The 22,367-nt window shown below is 41.8% G+C and overlaps 3 protein-coding genes across 4 annotated transcripts; 1 reads left to right on the forward strand and 2 right to left on the reverse strand.

Annotated features, from left to right (window-relative positions):
• Positions 1-707: 707 nt before the first annotated feature.
• Positions 708-4,786, reverse strand: ggctb (gamma-glutamylcyclotransferase b). Of its 2 annotated transcripts, none has more exons than XM_066644065.1 (5): positions 4,607-4,786; positions 3,792-3,907; positions 3,420-3,565; positions 2,610-2,742; positions 708-1,101 (listed from the first exon to the last, which is right to left on the reverse strand). In XM_066644065.1, the coding sequence occupies exons 1-5, from the start codon at positions 4,662-4,664 to the stop codon at positions 937-939; spliced, it is 618 nt and encodes a 205-aa protein (XP_066500162.1). In that variant the 5' UTR covers positions 4,665-4,786; the 3' UTR covers positions 708-936. The 2 variants fall into 2 exon arrangements, with proteins under 2 accessions (XP_066500162.1, XP_066500155.1); XM_066644058.1 differs by having other exon boundaries at positions 3,408-3,565.
• A 3,122-nt stretch (positions 4,787-7,908) lies between these two features.
• LOC136666059 (sodium- and chloride-dependent transporter XTRP3-like) lies at positions 7,909-17,857 on the forward strand. The gene is made up of 11 exons (XM_066644046.1): positions 7,909-8,121; positions 9,551-9,691; positions 9,834-9,925; positions 10,032-10,259; positions 10,381-10,491; positions 10,620-10,861; positions 10,984-11,146; positions 15,422-15,626; positions 16,272-16,431; positions 16,532-16,697; positions 16,830-17,857. Exons 1-11 carry the CDS (start codon positions 7,998-8,000, stop codon positions 17,025-17,027), a joined length of 1,830 nt encoding a protein of 609 aa, XP_066500143.1. The 5' UTR covers positions 7,909-7,997; the 3' UTR covers positions 17,028-17,857.
• A 248-nt stretch (positions 17,858-18,105) lies between these two features.
• Positions 18,106-21,065, reverse strand: pkdc (protein kinase-like domain containing). The gene is made up of 3 exons (XM_066685802.1): positions 20,952-21,065; positions 20,525-20,747; positions 18,106-20,380 (listed from the first exon to the last, which is right to left on the reverse strand). The coding sequence occupies exons 2-3, from the start codon at positions 20,744-20,746 to the stop codon at positions 19,637-19,639; spliced, it is 966 nt and encodes a 321-aa protein (XP_066541899.1). The 5' UTR covers position 20,747; positions 20,952-21,065; the 3' UTR covers positions 18,106-19,636.
• Between the last annotated feature and the right edge of the window lie 1,302 nt (positions 21,066-22,367).

Here is a 22,367-nt window from a genome sequence, read left to right on the forward strand (position 1 = left end):
TATATCTTCAGGCCGGAGAGGTGAAGGTTAGGGTTAGGGATAGGTTTAGGGTTAGGTTGTTGTCCCTTCTACAAGGAGTTGTACCTCCTACTTGGCAGTTCCTCCGGCCTGTAGAGATACCTGTCTAAATCAGTGGTCTCCAACCCGTCGATAGTGATAAATTATAATTGTGCTTCAGTAATTGCGCTTAAGTTACAGCTGGATCATTCTGTATCTGCAGTGGTTCGCTGGCTAGTTAAGCAGGGACATACTATAAAGCCGGGGTCACACAGGGTTTGTGTCCCCAAATTTTGGCACCCTGACCATCTCTGCCCTGTCTGAGCCAACATGACAGCAGCGCTGATGGTTGCAGTTTCAAAACAGGAGACATCACACAACTGTTTCATACGGATTTCAAAATATAATACGAGCGAGAGTCACACCACCTGGTGCCACCAAGTTTGGCCCGAAGGTGTGAGTTATGATTAATCTTTGCAGCAAACCTTGAGTCTTTGGTGGATGCACATTTGAATAGTTTGAATATCCAGTACATTCCTTTTAAACATTATTATTATTTTTGCCCTTATGTCAATTGAGAACGTACTGCAAGCATCTTATTTTAAATCTGTTTATATTTACAATGTACACACAAGATTCTTAGTGATAACAATGTAGATCTAATCATTAAATAGATGCCCACAACAATTAATAAATGAAATATACTTGTTTTTATTGCATTTTACACAATGTCTCAAGTTTGTGGGGAAGGTTGTTGAGTTTGTAAAAGAAATCAAATGAATCAACTTAATCTATTAGTAAATTTCCAGTTTATGTGCTATCTGTAGATACTTTACATTTATAAAGATATGTCTGTAATAATACAGTTATTGATATGATTATTCTGTAATTTCCACAGTTATGGAATTGTAATATCTGCGAGTGACTGTCTCATTTATTTTAAGCCTCGGAGCGACCCTTCTTTTTCTGTTTGGAGTGTTTTAGAGCTCGCTCCAGTTCCTCCATCACAGGAAGTGGACCCTCGTACTTGTTGGTTTCAATGGCCTTCAGTTTCTCCTGGTAATCTTTCGGCAGACCATTCTGCTCCGCACCCATCACTATCACCTAAAGCAAGAGGGATAAACTACTCAGATATTTCAGTTCCAAACAGATGACTTAAGTATATATATATATATATTATCCTTTCCTGCATGTTTCTTTCAATTAAATAAGCTTGTTTTGAAAGAACATATCACACATAAAATTAAGTTCCCAGTTTTTAGCCTTTTCCCCTAAATATTGTGGAGCAGCAGAGACAATACTGGGGCCTTAATTTGCTTCTAAATTTAGCACTGGGGCTTCTAGGCTAACAAGTATAGGTAAGGTACACCCATTCCAATCAGCAGTAGGATAGCAAACATTAGTTTAATGATTAAAAATAGGCTGAAATATATGTCACCCACATTAGCAGAATCTCAAGAAATCATTAATGTTTGCAGATATTAGTTGTGTATACTTGTGTCTTTAAAAGCCCAAAATCAAACTACAATCTGACACCCCCTAAAAAAGAGGGTGGTGTGTTCTCCCTGTGTCTGTGTGGGTTTCCTCCGGGCGACTGTCTGTGAGGAGTTTGGTGTGTTCTCCCTGTGTCTGCGTGGGTTTCCTCCGGGTGACTGTCTGTGAGGAGTGTGGTGTGTTCTCCCTGTGTCTGCGTGGGTTTCCTCCGAGTGATTGTCAGTGCGGAGTGTGGTGTGTTCTCCCTGTGTCTGCGTGGGTTTTCTCCTGGTGACTGTCTGTGAGGAGTGCGGTGTGTTCTCCCTGTGTCTGCATGGGTTTTCTCCGGGTCACTGTCTGTGAGGAGTGTGGTGTGTTCTCCCTGTGTCTGCGTGGGTTTCCTCCAGGTGCTCCGGTTTCCTCCTACGGTCCAAAAACGCACATTGGCAGGTGGATTGGCGACTCAAATGTGTCTGTAGGTGTGAGTGAAGGTGTGTTCCTGCCTTGTGCCCAGTGATTCTGGGTATGCTCCGGACCCACCGCGACCCTGAATTGGATAAGGGTTACAGACAATGAATGACTGAATGAATGCTTTGAATAAAAGTGAAAAGATGAATGTTTCTGTGCTGAACTCTGGGGGAAATGAGAGTGAACTGTGTTCCAGACTCTTCACTTTAACACAGAGCTGGTGCAGTGAATGTCCCCCCTCCAGCCCACCTCAGTCCATTGTATTTCCCATAAAGAGAGCAAACACCAGAAAAAAAAAAAACACAACACTGTTTCTGTGCTGCAGCAGGAACTCACAACACCAAAAAAATCAAAACACAATCCTTTAATCTGTGATACGACAAGCCGTAAATTTCTAAGGAAACTCAAAAGCATGGAAAAAGACACTGTTAGTACTCAGTCTCAATCAGGGCTCCACAATGTGATACAGAAATGCATTTTCCTAATCAACATAAGATGTATTTTATATTTATATATAATTTACTGTATTAAAAATGTAAATATGTAAATGTATATATAACAATATAATTTATTTTAGCTCAAAGAAAAATATTAATTATATATTGATACTGGAAAAACATGACAATAGCTAGCAATGCTAACTGTTAGCATAGAGGAGAAAAAGCTTTTACCTTCAGATACTGGGGAGACGGTGGCGCGTAAACACAGCTGTTCATGATGTACGTCCTACAGTTCAGCTCCTGACCTTGCGTCCAAACAGATACCTCTAACGGACTATACGCCCCCAACCTCACATTCTCTTGCCTGAACACAAACACCACACGCCCACAACACCCCCCCACACCCCCACACCACCACAAAGCCACACACCACATAACGACACAATCATACACACAAACATACACACCACATGACAAAAAAAAACAAAACAACAACTGTAAGAATATGTTTTTTGTCTTTATCGTAATATATTCTATGAATGTGGTAGTCTTTATACAGCTGCAGTACTCTTTCTGTTTTCTTCACTGTACCGGAAGCTCATACATTGTCTGTACACCTTTCAAAAGTGAGATTTCATATGGTTTTGTGTGTGATACAATTTTTGTGGATGACACCTGTGCAGAAAAAAATAGAGGAGAGATCCGCCCCATAATATCACTGCCTCCAGCATGTTTCAGGCACCTACTACCTACCCCATGTTTCACAGCCCCACCTCTCCCTTTCTAACCCAGACCTGTCAATCATAGTTTAGAACAGAAACTATGCTCTATATAATCATCAGGATTGTTAACTTGTTCTACACGTGTTTCGCTTGTTGTGAAATCTGAGGCTGACTGTGAAGATAAATATTGTTCTAACTTGGAGGCTTTTATTTTGAAATTATGAATTGGTTGCTCTGGTCCTCTACTTTACGATACCAGTCAGAGTACAGTGCTTCCTGTCTGTATGTGGGATGGAACAGAACGTACATGACTTCGTACCTGTCCAAACTCTCAAGGTCATCTACGTTCATTTTCCACACGACTCCCCAGACCTCGTCCCCTGGACTGTGCTCTATTGTCGCCACACCTCCATGCCACCGGTCACTTGCCAGGCCCTTATGGTTCCCAAACACCAGCTTATAATCCTAGACACAGTAAAAACATCATTTAATAATCACATCACAGTGAAAACGCCAGACAATTGTTCTATGGACAATAAAAAACATAATTGAAATATATACAAATATATACAAAACAATAGAACGTATTGTTCTGAACACAACAAAAACACCAGATTTCGGGGCTTAATTGACCTGCTGTGTGTGACTGTCTCAGGCTGACGCTAACACTAAGGTGGACTGGTGTCGGTACCTGGAGTCGAGCCACACAGTGAACTCGAGCCGAAGGATTTTTCAACTGGAGTCGCTCTTTCAGGAGGTTACTGCCGTAAGCAAAGTACAGAAAGGTGGTCTCCATTGCTGCTGGGGCTTGGGGTTGGAAAAACAACAGAAAAAGATTCAGCAGGCGGACGGCACACACAGATACATGAGCACTGAACACACACACAAACAGAGAGAGAGAGAGAGAGAGAGAAAGAGAAAACCTTTCCCTCTTTCTCTTATACAGCAGTTGTTCACTGCTCCATTCTCATGCTAATCCAGCTCACACGCTAACCATCATCCAAACATCTCCCAGAGTCCAATGGAGCTGTATTTGGCCTCCACTATATAATAAAATTATATATATATTCAGAAAAACACCCTCCTGGCTGCAGTAAAAGTGCCTTTTCCCCCCCAAAAAATGTAAATATGAGCTCTTTAAGCCCTGAGTTAGTGTGTTGTTATCAGGGGAACTTCTCAGACCACACAACATCAGCAAAAGTACTGAGTGTACCTCTGCTCTTCCCTTTCTGGAACATTCTTGGCTTAAAAAAAAAAAAAAAAAAAAAAAAAACTACAGTCCGAAAATCAGTGGTATGATGCAGCACAGCAACACAGTGTCATCACACACACACACACACACACACACACACACACAGCTGAGACGGTTAGGGATGAAACATCAACAAAGGACATGAAAAGGATGTTTCCCTGTTGTTTGCTGAGTTAAACACACAGAGGAATCTATGAACATTATGATCAATGTTGTGATTTTTTTTATTGATGGAGTTTAATGTGTTTACTCACCGAAAATATTCAGAAGAAAGAGTCCAGTCCACGGCGACACTCTGCAGGGATTTAACATGTCTCTGGTTTAACTTGGACTCTGGTTTAACTTAAAGCTCAGAGCAGATCAACACTGACTGAGTTTGGCTCTGGTTCTGGGTTTAAAGCGCAGGCTGGACACATGACTCTACACTTCCTGACTCAGCTGTGTGTGTGTGTGTGTGTGTGTGTGATCCAGTTAAAGAGCCCCTCCAGTGAAAATCAAGTGTTTAGCCTTGTTGGTTAGTTACATTTGGTGTTGTTGGTGTGTGCATGTGGTGGTGTTGTCTTCTTTGTGTGTGTGTGGTCTTTAGTCTTGTTAACGTCTTCCATTGGTGGTGTTTTACTCTTGTTAGTGTTTGTGGTGTTGTTCCTGGGTGAATAAGTGGTCAGCGCCGTGGCTGTGCATTTCCACTTATTAACTGCAGTGTTCCAAACACAGCCTCAGAATCACAAATTCACACAGGGTGGAGATAGAGGGAAGGACTATTGGCATTTTCTTAGATGAGTCCATATTGAAGTCACATAAAGGTATAGAGTTACAGCTAAGACACTTAGCGGACAGAGTTAGGGGTCTTTTCAGTAGGAAATAGCTTGTACATCTTTAACTCTGATCAGAGGAGATTTGGGAAGTTAATCAATGACTGAAAGGGGACTTAAAGATTTTTATAATGTTATAATAATTAAAGCAGAGCACATCATTCACTAAAGAATCTCACATTAACTTTTAAAAAGTGGATATTAATGATGTTCCACCACTCATTTTAAACTGTAATAAAGAAATAAATTAATATTCATTGTTCTAATTAATTTTAATGAACAATTGTAGCCTTTAGACTGAATTTAGAGCAGTATGTAATCACACAAAACACTGAAGCATAATGAACTTGATGTGTGTGTGTGTGTGTGTGTGTTCAGTGAAATGAAGCAGGGTTTAATTGCCCTTCATAGTTATTAGTGGATGTTTTTGGACAGCTGGGTCTCCCGGGCAGTCTCCAAACTCTCCAACAAACTTATATTGTTTGATGGATAGTTAGTGAACAGCTTCAGTTAAATATGGTCCTGTTCTGTTTCAAGGTAAATGTACCCTGTAGTAACATTTGGAACATTGAGGAACATAGGACCAGTTTAAACTGCTCTAAATGAAACTAGATCAAACTGCGGTAGGCTTTTAAATGTCGTCCTCTGTGCTGAATTCCACATCTGTCAAAAAACAACAACAACAACGAGTCTCAGAGTCGCTCAGCAAGACGGTCAGATCCAAACTGTCTGGACAGAGCCGAGGCTTCGGCTGAACCCCAGCCGAGGATCAGAGTTCAGGGTTCTGACAGTGGGACGCTCACGAAAACAAGTTCTGACCCAATTACACAGCTGTGTTTCTCACTGAGTCTCACCCCACACAAATCCCCCACCTGCCATCTATGACCAACCCTCAAAAACCCCAATGAATACCAACAACACACACAAATTCTGCCCAAACCTCCCACCAACCCATGCCAACTACCACCAGAAAACCCTCAACAAATGACACCAACCCACAACTCCCGCCAATCTCCAACAACCTCATAACAAACACCACAATCCCCCAGCAACTCCCTCTAAACCCAACAACTCCATAACACACAATCCTCCAGCAACACCCACCAAGCTCCAACAACCCCATAACAAACACCACAATCCCCCAGCAACACCCACCAAGCTCCAATAACCCCATAAAAAACACCACAATCCCCCAGCAACACCCACCAAGCTCCAACAACCCCATAACAAACACCACAATCCCCCAGCAACTCCCACCAATCTCCAACAACCCCATAACAAGCACCACAATCCCCCAGCAACACCCACCAATCTCCAACAACCCCATAACAAGCACCACAATCCCCCAGCAACTCCCACTAAACCCAACAACTCCATAACAAACACCACAATCCCCCAGCAACTCCCACTAAACCCAACGACTCCATAACAAACACCACAATCCCTCAGCAACTCCCTCTAAACCCAACAACTCCATAACACACAATCCCCCAGCAACTCCCACCAAGCTCCAGCAACCCCATAACAAACACCACAATCCCCCAGCAACACCCATCAAGCTCCAACAACCCCATAACAAACACCACAATCCCCCAGCAACACCCACCAAGCTCCAACAACCCCATAACAAACACCACAATCCCCCAGCAACACCCACCAATCTCCAACAACCCAATAACAAGCACCCCAATCCCCCCCAACACCCACCAAGCTCCAAACACCCCATAACAAACACCACAATCCCCCAGCAACACCCACCAAGCTCCAACAACCCCATAACAAACAACACAATCCCCCAGCAACACCCACCAAGCTCCAACAACCCCATAACAAACACCACAATCCCCCAGCAACACCCACCAAGCTCCAACAACTCCATAACTCACAATTCCCCAGCAAAACCCACCAAGCTCCAACAACCCCATAACAAACACCACAATCCCCCAGCAACACCCACCAAGCTCCAACAACTCCATAACTCACAATTCCCCAGCAACACCCACCAAGCTCCAACAACCCAATAACAAACACCACAATCCCCCAGCAACACCCACCAAGCTCCAACAACTCCATAACTCACAATTCCCCAGCAACACCCACCAAGCTCCAACAACCCCATAACAAACACCACAATCCCCCAGCAACTCCCACCAAGCTCCACAGCAAGCCCCACCAATTGCCAAACTATTCCACGAAATACATCACCAAACCTTGGCAATGTCCACCAACCTACAACACGTGTTATCAACCCCACCATCTCACACCAACCACTGACAAACCCCTAAGATCACCACCAAAACCAGACTCCCACAACCAACAACCACAACTACCTCCACCAACTCCCACCAATCAGCAACAACCCTTGGTGGCAACCTGCTCCAGTTATCAGTGCAGCACACACACACACACTCATTGGGTAAATGTTGGAGGATCTAGCTACAGGTGAGTGTGAATATAAGGAGGCGGAGTCAGGCACACTTATCAGCTGCTCATTCATCTGTTGGTTTGTTCCGTTTTTTTTCATTCGCTCAAACGAAACGTGAGGTTAAGGCCACATTCCCATGACGAAGGAATCATAAAGTGTTATCTTATCTTTAGCAGCATCTGTACAAACCATGATCATCTAAACATTCACCTGAATGAGTGAAATTCATCCAATTACAGAAAGGCTCCACCCCCAGAGGCAGAGTCTGTCTTCAGTAAAACTCTTTCCGAGCCTGTAGACCTTCAGACCTTCACCCCCCTGCACTGTACATCAGCTTTACTCTGGGTCTGAGTGGATCCGTTTTCCGACAGTAACCTGCTCTCAACCTAACAGTATTTGGACGCTGAGATGGAGAAGGAGAGCAGACCGTCGTGGGACAACCCCATGCAGTTTGTTTTGGCCTGTGTGTCCTACGCTGTGGGGCTTGGAAATGTCTGGCGTTTCCCTTATCTTTGCCAAATGCACGGAGGAGGTGAGATTACAGTAAATACTTCAGTACTTTACCTGATTATAACATTTGAAATCATTATTCCTGCTGTTTTTAAATAGATATTTCATTCTTCTGGTCAAGTGAGTGTTCCTCAGGTAACTGGTCACCACTGGAGTGCTCTGTCATGTCCAGTTTGTGGCATCTGCTCTGGGAAGAGGCTGCTTTCTCATTGCAAATTCAAGTTTAAACCAAATGACACTGAATTACCACAAATGTATTTGAACAGTCGAGGCTAATGACGCAAACAAGTAATGTAAACTTTAAGGGTTTAAGGTTTTTATACTCTAATAATAATTATAATAATCATTCGACTCATCAGCACACAGTTTCTGAGACTCTACCGTGCTGTTATCCAGGGGGCGCTCTTTGTGTGTGTGTGTGTGTGTGTGTGTGTGCATTCAAGAAGTTGACTTTTCACTGCAATTTTGCTTTAAAAAGTTTGGGACCATAAGTGAAACCGGTGAATAAACCCCCCACCATTAACTGTTTATTCTTCTTCACGTTATTCCCGAATGTAAACAGCGCTTGTGCAGAATGTTGGTGAAAAACATTGTTCAAAGCCTCTTTCTTTAATAAGATTAGAAACAAACTCAGACTGTAATCTCTTCGTTCTGTCAAAAACATTACAGCAGCATTCACACGTTCACAAACATTGACTGGCCATTTGATCAGAAACACGCACTCTCTTACACATGCACCTCCCAAACACACACACACACACACACACACACACACACACACAAACACAGGACCACCACTGTCCAGGTATTTCTGGGGTAGACGTCTGGCAGACGGGTCTGACTTTTATTGACTTCAGCTGATTCAAACGAGCCAATGTTCTGCCTCACTTTTAGCTTTAATTCTACTGTTTTTTCATCTCTGACACGCGTGATTATGAATATAAATAGGAAAATAGCTGTTGTATGTAAAAGAACTGAATGTGTTCTGCTCTGAAACAGGAGGAGGTCATTATCTGGATGAGTGCCTGTCTCTCTCTCTCTCTCTCTCTCTCTCTCTCTGTCTCTCGCCCTCTGTCTCTCGCCCTCTGACAGAGTGTGTGTTTATAAGGTTGAATGGTCACAGAGTGTCCAGGTCAGTAATCCAGACGTGACGAAGCAGAGCGAGTCTGTCAGTCATTAAACCACGTCAGAATCAATTTTACACTGATATTCATTCATTGTCTGTAAGCGCTTATCCAATTCAGGGTCACGGTGGATCCGGAGCCTGCCCGGAATCACTGGGCACAAGGTGGGGACACACACACTTTTGAGTCACCAATCCACCTACCAGCGTGGGACCGTGGGAGCCTGCTGCGCCACTGTGCCGCCCTTACACTGAAATATCACACAAATTTGTTACAAAAATGTTGTAGCATTATGTTATACAAACCTGATGGTGTGTGTGTGTGTAGGAGGTTTTATGGTTCCGTATATCCTGATGCTGGTTCTTGAGGGCATTCCTCTCTTCTACCTGGAGCTCGCCATAGGGCAGAGAATGCGCCAAGGAAGCATCGGAGCCTGGAGCTGCATCAGTCCGTACCTGGGGGGAGTGGGTAAGTCGGTTTAACGTGGATTAACTGACAGATTGAGTTCAACACTGAGAGCACTTCAGAATAATTGGCGAATATGTGAAAATGAACTGCTGCTGATATTTGATATGAACTCTTTTAACCCTTTCTGCACCTTTCTGTGCAGGAATCGCGAGTGTAGTGACCTCTCTGTATCTCTGTCTTTATTACAATGTAATTAATGCCTGGAGCTTCTGGTATCTCTTCCATTCCTTTCAGGTCAGTGTGTCAGACTATTACAGGAATGTCAGAAATAAACTTCAGTAAGTTACATTGAATATATTCTCTAGTCATGTGTTGGTTGTGTGTGTGTGTGTGTGTCCAGGCAGTGCTGCCGTGGTCACAATGTCCTGTAAGCAGTAACCGAACGTCATACCTGGAGGAATGTGAGGTGGCCACGCCCACTCAGTACTTCTTCTTCAGGGAAACGTTGAATATTTCATCATCGTTGGATGAAGGGGGCGGAGTCCATTGGGGCCAGGCCCTGTGTTTACTGCTCGCCTGGACTATTGTTTACATGTCCATTGTTAAAGGAGTTAAATCAACTGGAAAAGTAAACACACACACTGCTCTGGGGACAATAGCATTAGCATTAGCATTAGCATGTACAATTGTATACACTACTTTCTCTCAGTTGTTTACCGTGATGTTAAAGTGATTGCTGTGATTTTCAGGTTGTGTATTTCACAGCTACTTTCCCGTATGTGGTTCTGATCATTTTTCTGATTCGAGGAGTTACTCTCCATGGGGCAATCAATGGAGTCACATACATGTTTACCCCCAAGGTATGAGTCTCAACTACACAACACAACTTCACACCACACAACCGAGTTTGCCTCCCCATTTCAGCCTTTACGTCCGTACTATCGATCTGTTTAAGTGTTTGTTTGTTTGTTTGTTTGTTTTTTTGTAGTTGGAGCAGTTGGCAAACCCTCAGACGTGGATAAATGCTGCCACTCAGATTTTTTTTTCTCTGGGCCTGGGGTTTGGGTCCCTCATCGCTTTCTCCAGCTACAACAAACTCAACAACAACTTTGAGAAACAAGCCCTCACTGTGTCACTAATCAACAGCGCCACCTCCATCTTTGCCAGCATCGTCACCTTCTCCATCTACGGCTTCAAGGCCACTTTTAACTATGAGAGCTGCTTACAAAGGTTCCAGAAAATGCTCACACAATAAAAACTCACAAATTAAATAAATTAACCTCACACAATAAACACACTGCCACTGAATGGGTGAATGTGGTAAATGTAAAGTTTATGATGTTCATCTTCAGGACGAGGCTGTTGCTGTTGGACACGTTTGATTTGGCTGAAGACAGAGTTCATAAAGAAAACGTCACCTTCTGGATCTCAGTGTTAAACCAAACCTACCCAGAACAGTTCTCTGTGATCTCGGCCAAACTGGAGCATTGCAGCCTGGAGAGAGAACTAGATACAGTAATCCCTGATTTACTCCTCCATCACATTCATCTGCATCATATCCATAATCACCATCACATTCTTCACCATCATTTCCATAATCACTATCACCTCTATACTCACCATCACTATCATCTCCATAATCACTATCATCTCCATAATCACTATCACCTCTATACTCACCATCACCATCATCTCCATAATCACCATCATCTCCATAATTACTATCACCTCTATACTCACCATCACCATCATCTCCATAATCACTATCACATTCTTCACCATCATCTCCATAATCACTATCACCTCTATACTCACCATCACCACCATCTCCATAATCACCATCATCTCCATAATCACTATCACATTCTTCACCATCATCTCCATAATCACTATCACCTCTATACTCACCATCACCATCATCTCCATAATCACTATCACATTCTTCACCATCATCTCCATAATCACAATCATCTCCATAATCACTATCAACTCTATACTCACCATCACCATCATCTCCATAATCACCATAACCTCCATAATCACTATCACATTCTTCACTATCATCTCCATAATCACCATCATCTCCATAATCACTATCACCTCTATTCTCACCATCACCATCACCTCCATAATCACTATCACCTCTATACTCATCATCACCATCATCTTCATAATCACCATCATCTCCATTATCACTATCACATTCTTCACCATCATCTCCTCTCCATAATCACCATCATCTCCATAATCACTATTACCTCTATACTCATCATCACCATCATCTCCATAATCACCATCATCTCCATAATCACAATCACCTCTATACTCACCATCACCATCATCTCCATAATCACTATCACATTCTTCACCATCATCTCCATAATCACCATCATCTCCATAATCACTATCACCTCTATACTCACCATCACCATCATCTCCATAATCACTATCTCATTCTTCACCATCATCTCCATAATCACCATCATCTCCATAATCACTATCACCTCTATACTCACCATCACCATCATCTCCATAATCACTATCACCTCTATACTCATCATCACCATCATCTCCATAATCACTATCACCTCTATACTCATCATAACCATCATCTCCATAATCACTATTACCTCTGTACTCACCATCACCTCTATACTCACCATCACCATCATCTCCATAATAACTATCACCTCTATACTCATCATAACCATCATCTCCATAATTACTATCATCTCCATAATCACTATCACCTCTATACTCACCATCACCATCATCTCCATAATCTCCATAATCACCATTACCTCTGTACTCACCATCACCTCTATACTTACCATCACCTCTATACTTAACATCACCATCATCTCCATAATCACTGTCACCTCTATACTCACCATCACATACATCACCATAATCTCCATAATCACCATCACCTCTATCACATTATCAATATCAATAATCTGATAATAAACACTTACTAACCATCATCATCATCATCATCACATTCATTTTGTGTGTGTGTGTGTGTCTTCTATCATCTCAATAATCACTATTACCTCTATACTCATCATCACCATCATCTCCATAATCACCATCATCTCCATAATCACAATCACCTCTATACTCACCATCACCATCATCTCCATAATCACTATCACATTCTTCACCATCATCTCCATAATCACCATCATCTCCATAATCACTATCACCTCTATACTCACCATCACCATCATCTCCATAATCACTATCTCATTCTTCACCATCATCTCCATAATCACCATCATCTCCATAATCACTATCACCTCTATACTCACCATCACCATCATCTCCATAATCACTATCACCTCTATACTCATCATCACCATCATCTCCATAATCACTATCACCTCTATACTCACCATCACCATCATCTCCATAATCACTATCACCTCTATACTCATCATAACCATCATCTCCATAATCACTATTACCTCTGTACTCACCATCACCTCTATACTCACCATCACCATCATCTCCATAATCACTATCACCTCTATACTCACCATCACTATCATCTCCATAATCACTATCATCTCCATAATCACTATCACCTCTATACTCACCATCACCATCATCTCCATAATCACCATCATCTCCATAATCACTATCACCTCTATACTCACCATCACCATCATCTCCATAATCACTATCACATTCTTCACCATCATCTCCATAATCACTATCACCTCTATACTCACCATCACCACCATCTCCATAATCACCATCATCTCCATAATCACTATCACATTCTTCACCATCATCTCCATAATCACTATCACCTCTATACTCACCATCACCATCATCTCCATAATCACTATCACATTCTTCACCATCATCTCCATAATCACAATCATCTCCATAATCACTATCAACTCTATACTCACCATCACCATCATCTCCATAATCACCATAACCTCCATAATCACTATCACATTCTTCACTATCATCTCCATAATCACCATCATCTCCATAATCACTATCACCTCTATTCTCACCATCACCATCACCTCCATAATCACTATCACCTCTATACTCATCATCACCATCATCTTCATAATCACCATCATCTCCATTATCACTATCACATTCTTCACCATCATCTCCTCTCCATAATCACCATCATCTCCATAATCACTATTACCTCTATACTCATCATCACCATCATCTCCATAATCACCATCATCTCCATAATCACAATCACCTCTATACTCACCATCACCATCATCTCCATAATCACTATCACATTCTTCACCATCATCTCCATAATCACCATCATCTCCATAATCACTATCACCTCTATACTCACCATCACCATCATCTCCATAATCACTATCTCATTCTTCACCATCATCTCCATAATCACCATCATCTCCATAATCACTATCACCTCTATACTCACCATCACCATCATCTCCATAATCACTATCACCTCTATACTCATCATCACCATCATCTCCATAATCACTATCACCTCTATACTCATCATAACCATCATCTCCATAATCACTATTACCTCTGTACTCACCATCACCTCTATACTCACCATCACCATCATCTCCATAATAACTATCACCTCTATACTCATCATAACCATCATCTCCATAATTACTATCATCTCCATAATCACTATCACCTCTATACTCACCATCACCATCATCTCCATAATCTCCATAATCACCATTACCTCTGTACTCACCATCACCTCTATACTTACCATCACCTCTATACTTAACATCACCATCATCTCCATAATCACTGTCACCTCTATACTCACCATCACATACATCACCATAATCTCCATAATCACCATCACCTCTATCACATTATCAATATCAATAATCTGATAATAAACACTTACTAACCATCATCATCATCATCATCACATTCATTTTGTGTGTGTGTGTGTGTCTTCTATCATCTCAATAATCACTATTACCTCTATACTCATCATCACCATCATCTCCATAATCACCATCATCTCCATAATCACAATCACCTCTATACTCACCATCACCATCATCTCCATAATCACTATCACATTCTTCACCATCATCTCCATAATCACCATCATCTCCATAATCACTATCACCTCTATACTCACCATCACCATCATCTCCATAATCACTATCTCATTCTTCACCATCATCTCCATAATCACCATCATCTCCATAATCACTATCACCTCTATACTCACCATCACCATCATCTCCATAATCACTATCACCTCTATACTCATCATCACCATCATCTCCATAATCACTATCACCTCTATACTCACCATCACCATCATCTCCATAATCACTATCACCTCTATACTCATCATAACCATCATCTCCATAATCACTATTACCTCTGTACTCACCATCACCTCTATACTCACCATCACCATCATCTCCATAATAACTATCACCTCTATACTCATCATAACCATCATCTCCATAATTACTATCATCTCCATAATCACTATCACCTCTATACTCACCATCACCATCATCTCCATAATCTCCATAATCACCATTACCTCTGTACTCACCATCACCTCTATACTTACCATCACCTCTATACTTAACATCACCATCATCTCCATAATCACTGTCACCTCTATACTCACCATCACATACATCACCATAATCTCCATAATCACCATCACCTCTATCACATTATCAATATCAATAATCTGATAATAAACACTTACTAACCATCATCATCATCATCATCACATTCATTTTGTGTGTGTGTGTGTGTCTTCTAAAGGCTGTAGAGGGAACTGGACTGGCCTTTATCGTGTACACTGAGGCGATTAAAAACATGCCTCTGTCCCAGCTGTGGTCCGTGCTGTACTTCCTGATGCTGCTGATGCTGGGGGTGGGGAGCATGTTGGGAAATGTGACAGCGATCATCACTCCTCTCCGAGACTTTAACGTCCTTGCTAGGAATTTCAGCAACGAAACACTCAATGGTGAGAAGAACCTGGATAACGGGACATTCTTCATCATCTAATTCATCACCATCATCATAAATACTGTAGCAGTCAATAGTAGAGAACATCTGGAAAATCCTGGGTTAATTTTGTTGATGGAATAATGTAGTAACCTGTTAAATGTTTTATGGAGTATTTTTACCCATAGGACTTTCATATATGTGTGTTTCAGCCATAACATTAAAACCACCCCATGTCTCTACTTTCACTCTTCATTGTATCAGCTCCACTGACCATGTAGTCCACCTGTTGCTCTGCATACTTTTAAAAGCCCCTTTTCTGCCTGTTCTTCACCTGGGAGCAGGTATGATTTGGGTGGTGGATAATCCTTAAAGCTACAGTGACGTTTTGTTAGTGTGTGTTGCGCTGGTAAAAAGTGGATCAGACACGGCAGTTGCTGTTGGAGTTTTGAAACATGGTGTTCCCTCACTGTCCACTGTGTTAGACATTGGTCCAGCTTACAGATGTAAAGCCAGAGACAGTAGTGCCAGTCGTCCTCTAGTCCTTCATCAGTGGACACAGTGGACTGTTCTTCCTGCATCATGGAGCTGATTAAATGGGAAATCAGTGTTGAAATAAGAAGGTGTTTTTAATATAGTGTTTGATGTGTGTGTGCATTTGCAGGTCTGGTGTGTGTGTTCTGTTTGCTGCTAGGGTTGGGGTTTACAACTGGTTCGGGAAATTACTGGTTCTCCATGTTTAATGATTATGGTGCGACTTTCTCTCTGCTCTTCATCGTCTTCATCGAGGTCATCGCTGTGTCCTTCATTTATGGAATCAAAAGGTTTCTGTCCCACACACACACACACACACACACACACACACACACTGAATGAATCCTGTGCCTGAATGAATTCTGTTATTCTGTTTTTGTTGATGTTCAGGTTTGAAAAGGACGTTGAGGAGATGCTGGGCAAGCGTCCGAATATTTTTTGGAGACTCATGTTGGTGGCGGTGAGTCCTCTGCTGCTCTTCAGTCTCTTCATCTTTTACATCATCAGCTACATCCAAGGAGGAACGCCCACTTACCAGGCCTGGGACAAACTCACGGTACGTAGCCCTTACCTTTATTTGGTTCATTTGACATTGTGTCGTGTCGGTGAGGTCTGTGCTGATGGAGTGTCCATGGTGTGTTCAGGTGTTTATTGCTCTTCTCTTAATGTCTGATGTTGTGTTGTGCAGGGGAAGTCTGTGGTGATGGAGTACCCGTGGTACGGTCAGATGTTTATTGCTCTGCTCCTCGTGTCATCGGTGAGCTGTGTTCCTCTCGTGGCCCTTTACGTTTTCTGTTCGAGGCATCGCTTCGGAGATCCAGTTCTAAATAACGGTGCTCAGAGAAGAACCCACAGAGAGAACAACAGAGGGACGTCCAGTGTCTAGAACTGAAGACACTGTGTAAATATGACAAAAGAGAAACGAACCTCTGGAAATAAACCTGCAAATAAGTCACTCCACTTCTGATTAACCTCTGAACTGAATAAACACAGTGGAGCTGCAGGTGGTCTCTCAGTCACACAGCTCCAGGGTCCTGGGGTTCTGGGTTCAAGTCCCACTTCGGGTCACTGTCTTTGAGGAATGTGGTGTGCGTTCTTCCTGTGTATGTGTGGGTTTCCTCGGGTTACAGTCCAAAAACACGTTGGCGGATGGACAGGCTGTGCCCAAAGTGCCCAAAGCTGTGAGTGTGTACATGATTGTGTAATGTCCTGTGACACTCTGTCTTGCGCCCGGCGGGAAGGCTCCAAACCCACTGTGCTTACGGATAATGAATGAGTAGATAGTCGGAAAACAATAGTTTGAAATGCGCAAGGGGCTAAAGTTATTTGTGAATTATTTTGAATTTAAAATATTGGCCAAAAAGAGACAATAATATTGTTTCAAAGTTGTTCTCCCTAACAATAAAAAAATAAATACAATTCCACCTTAAATACTGCAGCAGTTACAGAGTAGCACCAAAGCAGAAGAACGTTAGCGCTACACTATTTTAAATGGAATAGAAATTTGAATAAAATGGTTGTATGTTGTATATCTGCGTTTGTGTGTGTGTTATTTTTTTTTAAATATTGTATACATTTGTACAGACTCTGGATGTTATGATAAATAGTAGTTAAAGTGGTGCTGTGCTGAAATTTGTTTCACAACCTGAGTATTAACATCACCCTGTAAATAACCAAATATTATAAACATCAATAAACATATGCAATTGTTTATTGCTAAAGTGAATATTACTAATAAAGTCTTATTACTGCACTTTGTGCTATTGTTTGTTATTAATAACATTTCTTATTAACAGTCAGTTTGTTTATAGACTCCATCATTAAAATGTCTTTTATTAATAAAGTCTCATCCATTTTGCTTTGAATTCTGGGAGATTTTAAGTGAATCATTTACTGAACGTTTTATTATGGATTATAAAATATGTTCTTCAGATTTCACCGATGATCTGCAGTAAATCTTTGAGTTATTGATTAATTCTGATTGCACGTTGTTTCCTGTGCGCTGTCGGCTTTGTTGTACATTAACGTTTGATGTGTTTAATTGGCGGACCCCCAGCGAGACCCTCTTTAATCCGCCGTGGCATTTTAAGCTTGTTATTGACTTTTCTTTGTTTTGTGGAATTTGTGTCAGAAAGGAGTTTGGATCAAAAAAACATCTGAAAATATCAGAAAACATCTCTCTCTCTCTCTCTCTGAGCTAATTTTAACCCTTAGATTCCCAAGCTCATAGTCTCTGTGATGCAGTAAACACAGGTTTATTGATAAACAATGGAAGGGATTGTTTAAATATAAACTGATTTTATGAAGTGTACACATTTATTCCAGGTAGCAATGAACAAAAATGATATTAGACCTCTTAGGGATTTGTGTGGCCTGTAGGTGGTGCTAGAAGCTAAACAGAACATTCAACACGATTATTCATTCATTATCTGTAAGCGCTTATCCAATTCAGGGTCGCGGTGGGTCCAGAGCCTACCTGGAATCATTGGGTGCAAGGCGAGAATACACCCTGGAGGGGGCGCCAGTCCTTCACAGGGCAACACACACTCACACATTCACTCACACTTTTGAGTTGCCAATCCACCTGCAATGTGTATTTTTGGACTGTGGGAGGAAACCGGAGCACCCGGAGGAAACCCACGCGGACACGGGGAGAACACACCACACTCCTCACAGACAGTCACCCGGAGCGGGAATCGAACCCACAACCTCCAGGCCCCTGGAGCTGTGTGACTGTGACACTACCTGCTGCGCCACCGTGCCGCCCTTCAACACGATTATGCAGTTTTAAAAGATGACATTAATTAATTAAACTAAAAACCATTGAAAATATGTATGTTTTAAAGACGTTTCCCAGTTGTAATGATGAAGTATTAATGGTTCAACCCTCATCTGTCAGTGTGAGTCTGAAGACAATGTGTTTTCCCTGATCTCTCTGAGTTGTCATTGTATTCTTGAATCTAGTTTAGATCTGCAGTTGTTTTCCCACCAGCACAACACTTTTCCCTGAAATAAACCAACTCTCTTTGACCTAAATGTAATGTTTAACTCCTTCCCCTCCTGAATTTCTCAGAAAGAAAAAAACAGAATGATTTGTCTGTGGTTTATGCATAAAGTGGAAAACGTTTGAACTTCAACGAAACACATTTGAATTCCACAGTCAAATGATGACTTCAGCAGGTTATTTCTTTATTCTTCTCCTCTGTAGAGCATTAGGAATGTATGAAAGTGTGTGTTAATGGACCCAGTATGATCCGAGACTTACGTCCGTCTCTGTATTCCGAGTTACAAATAAGAAAAAACATACAATAGATTAATGAAACACAACATACAGCACACAATCCCTAACCTCAGCTACACATTCAAAAATAAATACAACATTGAACATCGTTTTGAAAAATTAGACGCATCTAAACATCTGTCTGAGGTGAACATATGGTTTGAGGTGAACATCTTCATGTTCTTGAGTTTTGTGCAGCTCTGGTGTAAATCTGATCACTTCACTCTTTCTGAATCCTGTTTGAGTTTTCTGAGCACTTCCTGAATGAGTCTCCTGCCGTATCTGTTAATTTTGTAATGTCCCGGGCTCCAGCCGAGAAGAAAGCGGTAAAAGTCTGTCCAGGCGAAGGAGAACAGACTCCTCCACTCGTCCTCCAGTTCTGAGAAGCTCAGCTCTGGGTTCACAGCACCTTTCAGCTCTGAAAAGTAAAAGTCCAGGAATCCAGGCACCTTCCTCTCACACTGTCTCTCGTCCAGGACGCTGGTGAGGAAATAAACGACGTCTTTGATCCCGCAGCCAGCGCCACAGTACTGAAAGTCCACGGCCGCCACTCGGCCGTCCGCAGAGAAGCAGAAGTTCTCGAGTTTGGCGTCCCCGTGTAAAATGGTTTTGAACCTGCAGCTGTTCAGGGCGGAGTCGATTTCAGCCGCAGATGATTTCAGCTGTTCGTCCCTCAGGGCCTGCAGTTCTTCCGGACGGGTGTCCAGGTGCCAGTATGTGCCCACAGGCCACAAACCCTTCGGAGGAACACCCAGGAACCGTGCGTGGAACTGAGCTAGCCATTGCAGGCATGCCTTCACATCCGCCTCACGGAAGGCTGTTCTCCTCTCAGGAAAACCAGCTGCGTCCAGATCCTCCAGAACCAACAGCATCTCCTCTCCAAAGGAGCGCGCTGCCAGGCATTCTGGGATACGACAGCGCTCGTCCGTTCTGTAGTTTTGATAAAAGCTGATCTCCACCTGTGAACAGAACATAGGGAAATCAGGACAATTCATAAATGAAGAGGAACATTAGAGGAACCATCCAAAATAGTGGTTAGTGGTTGATTCAGTATTCATTTGAAACTTATAATAAATGTTGACGATGATGTCGATGATGTTTACCTGGTATGACGTCACTTTGCGCATGTGTGAGATTTCTGAAACTTGCTTTGACGTTTTAGGAAAAACGACGTGTTTGACGATGACTGATGGACGATCACAGGTTTCTAAATAAACTCGAACAATCTGTCCATAACCGCTCCACAGTGTCTGCACCTTTTCTCCAATCTTTAAACTCTGAGCCGAACAAGCTTCTAGAATCAGAGCCTGATATTCCTCCTTCATCCTGGAAATAAAATGTCGTCAGGGATATATAATCAGCTCAATAACAATTACAATAATCCAACTGTAACACCCGGCAGACAACTTCAAGACTGGACGTTTTAATACAATTCACGTTGTCTTTTCTCTCAAGGTTAAACCCAATAAAACAAACGGCAGCTACAACTGTTTACTCTGCTCTACACTGACAGTTAATAAATACATTTACCTTCAAAAGCAGCTGTTAATACCAATGTTTTATGTCAATATTTGGTGAATATCAGAGTTTATTTAAAGACTGCAGCTCATCTTCCTCGCTGCGGAAGTAACCGGCTCCCGGCTCGCTCACGCAGCAGGGAACCCTGGGAAATGTAGTTCCACCAGAACAGCATAAAAGTCTGAATTAATCGCTACAAATAAAATGCTATAATATATTATAAATATATATATAAAGATGTTTCTTGTTTATATACATAAAAATATATTAATTAAATGCAATAATCCTCTGTGGAAGATTTCGTTTCGAGCGAAGTATGCTATTGTAGGGCTTATGGCGCCCCCTCCTGGCCTCCTCGATTTTTAAATGGGCATATGTTCGGTCTACTCTCCTCTGAACTGGTCTAATCCGTTTTTTTACAGTCCACAGTGGTGTCCCCTCTTTTTATAACACCGTTGTTTACATTCCCGTTCTTTCCCTTTTATGAGTCTAGATGGATAGTATTAGACAATATATTTCCACAGAATAGTGAACATGAAGTAGAGTGGGTGTAAAGAGTGAGTGAGAGTCTCTCACTGATTTTGGGGCCAAACAAACCCAGTGATAATCTAATGCTGTTTACAAACCTCCGCTCTTCCTTTTTTTCTCTTGTCATGCATGATTATATGTTCTTGTTTTTCCCAGAGATTATTTTTGTCCCAAAGCTGTTATTAGGCATCAGAGGTCTGACAAGTTTCAGATGAGGCGTGGCAACTTGGAGATTTGACTGTAAAAGCCCCTGTTCACCTCTCAGAGCCCTGGAGCACTGGGTGAATGTGAAACTTATAATGTTTTGCACAAGCTTTCACAAGCCTTCACTTCAAATTTCCGGTAAATTTTCTGATTAGTTTGATAGTGTTCAATCAACTGAAAATGTGCTGCACCTAGCCCTCAAGCATCCCCTAAAGCTAGCATGGTTGACCACAAATAAGAGCAGCAGGAATTAGTCCACATTATTTACTAGTTATTCAGTAGCATTAGCATTAGCATTAGCATAGCATACCTGTTTGAAAGTGAAGCCAAGCATGTTCGATATTAGGCAAATTAAATGGGATGGGACCTACATTCCAAACCGGTTTTGAAGGAGAGCACTGAGTTTATGTCTTGATGCGAAGTGTCATGGTTGTCATGAAAGATTATACTCAGTTTGATGAACTTCCTTTTCACATACACGTTATAAAAATACTTTACATAACAGCAGCAAATTATTGCACTCTGGTTCAACCAGTGACACCCAACTGAAAAAAAATGCTCATAACTTTGAGTACACATTTCTGCAAGTTAGTGTTCATGAGGCAAGATGACACACAAAAAAAATAAACATACCTCAACATCTATGAGAACTTAGAACTCGTTAGCTAGTTTATTAGGGCTACCTTATACACTTGT

Source organism: Hoplias malabaricus, chromosome 1, assembly GCF_029633855.1.
Source record: "Hoplias malabaricus isolate fHopMal1 chromosome 1, fHopMal1.hap1, whole genome shotgun sequence".
In the NCBI taxonomy this organism is placed as follows: domain Eukaryota; kingdom Metazoa; phylum Chordata; class Actinopteri; order Characiformes; family Erythrinidae; genus Hoplias; species Hoplias malabaricus.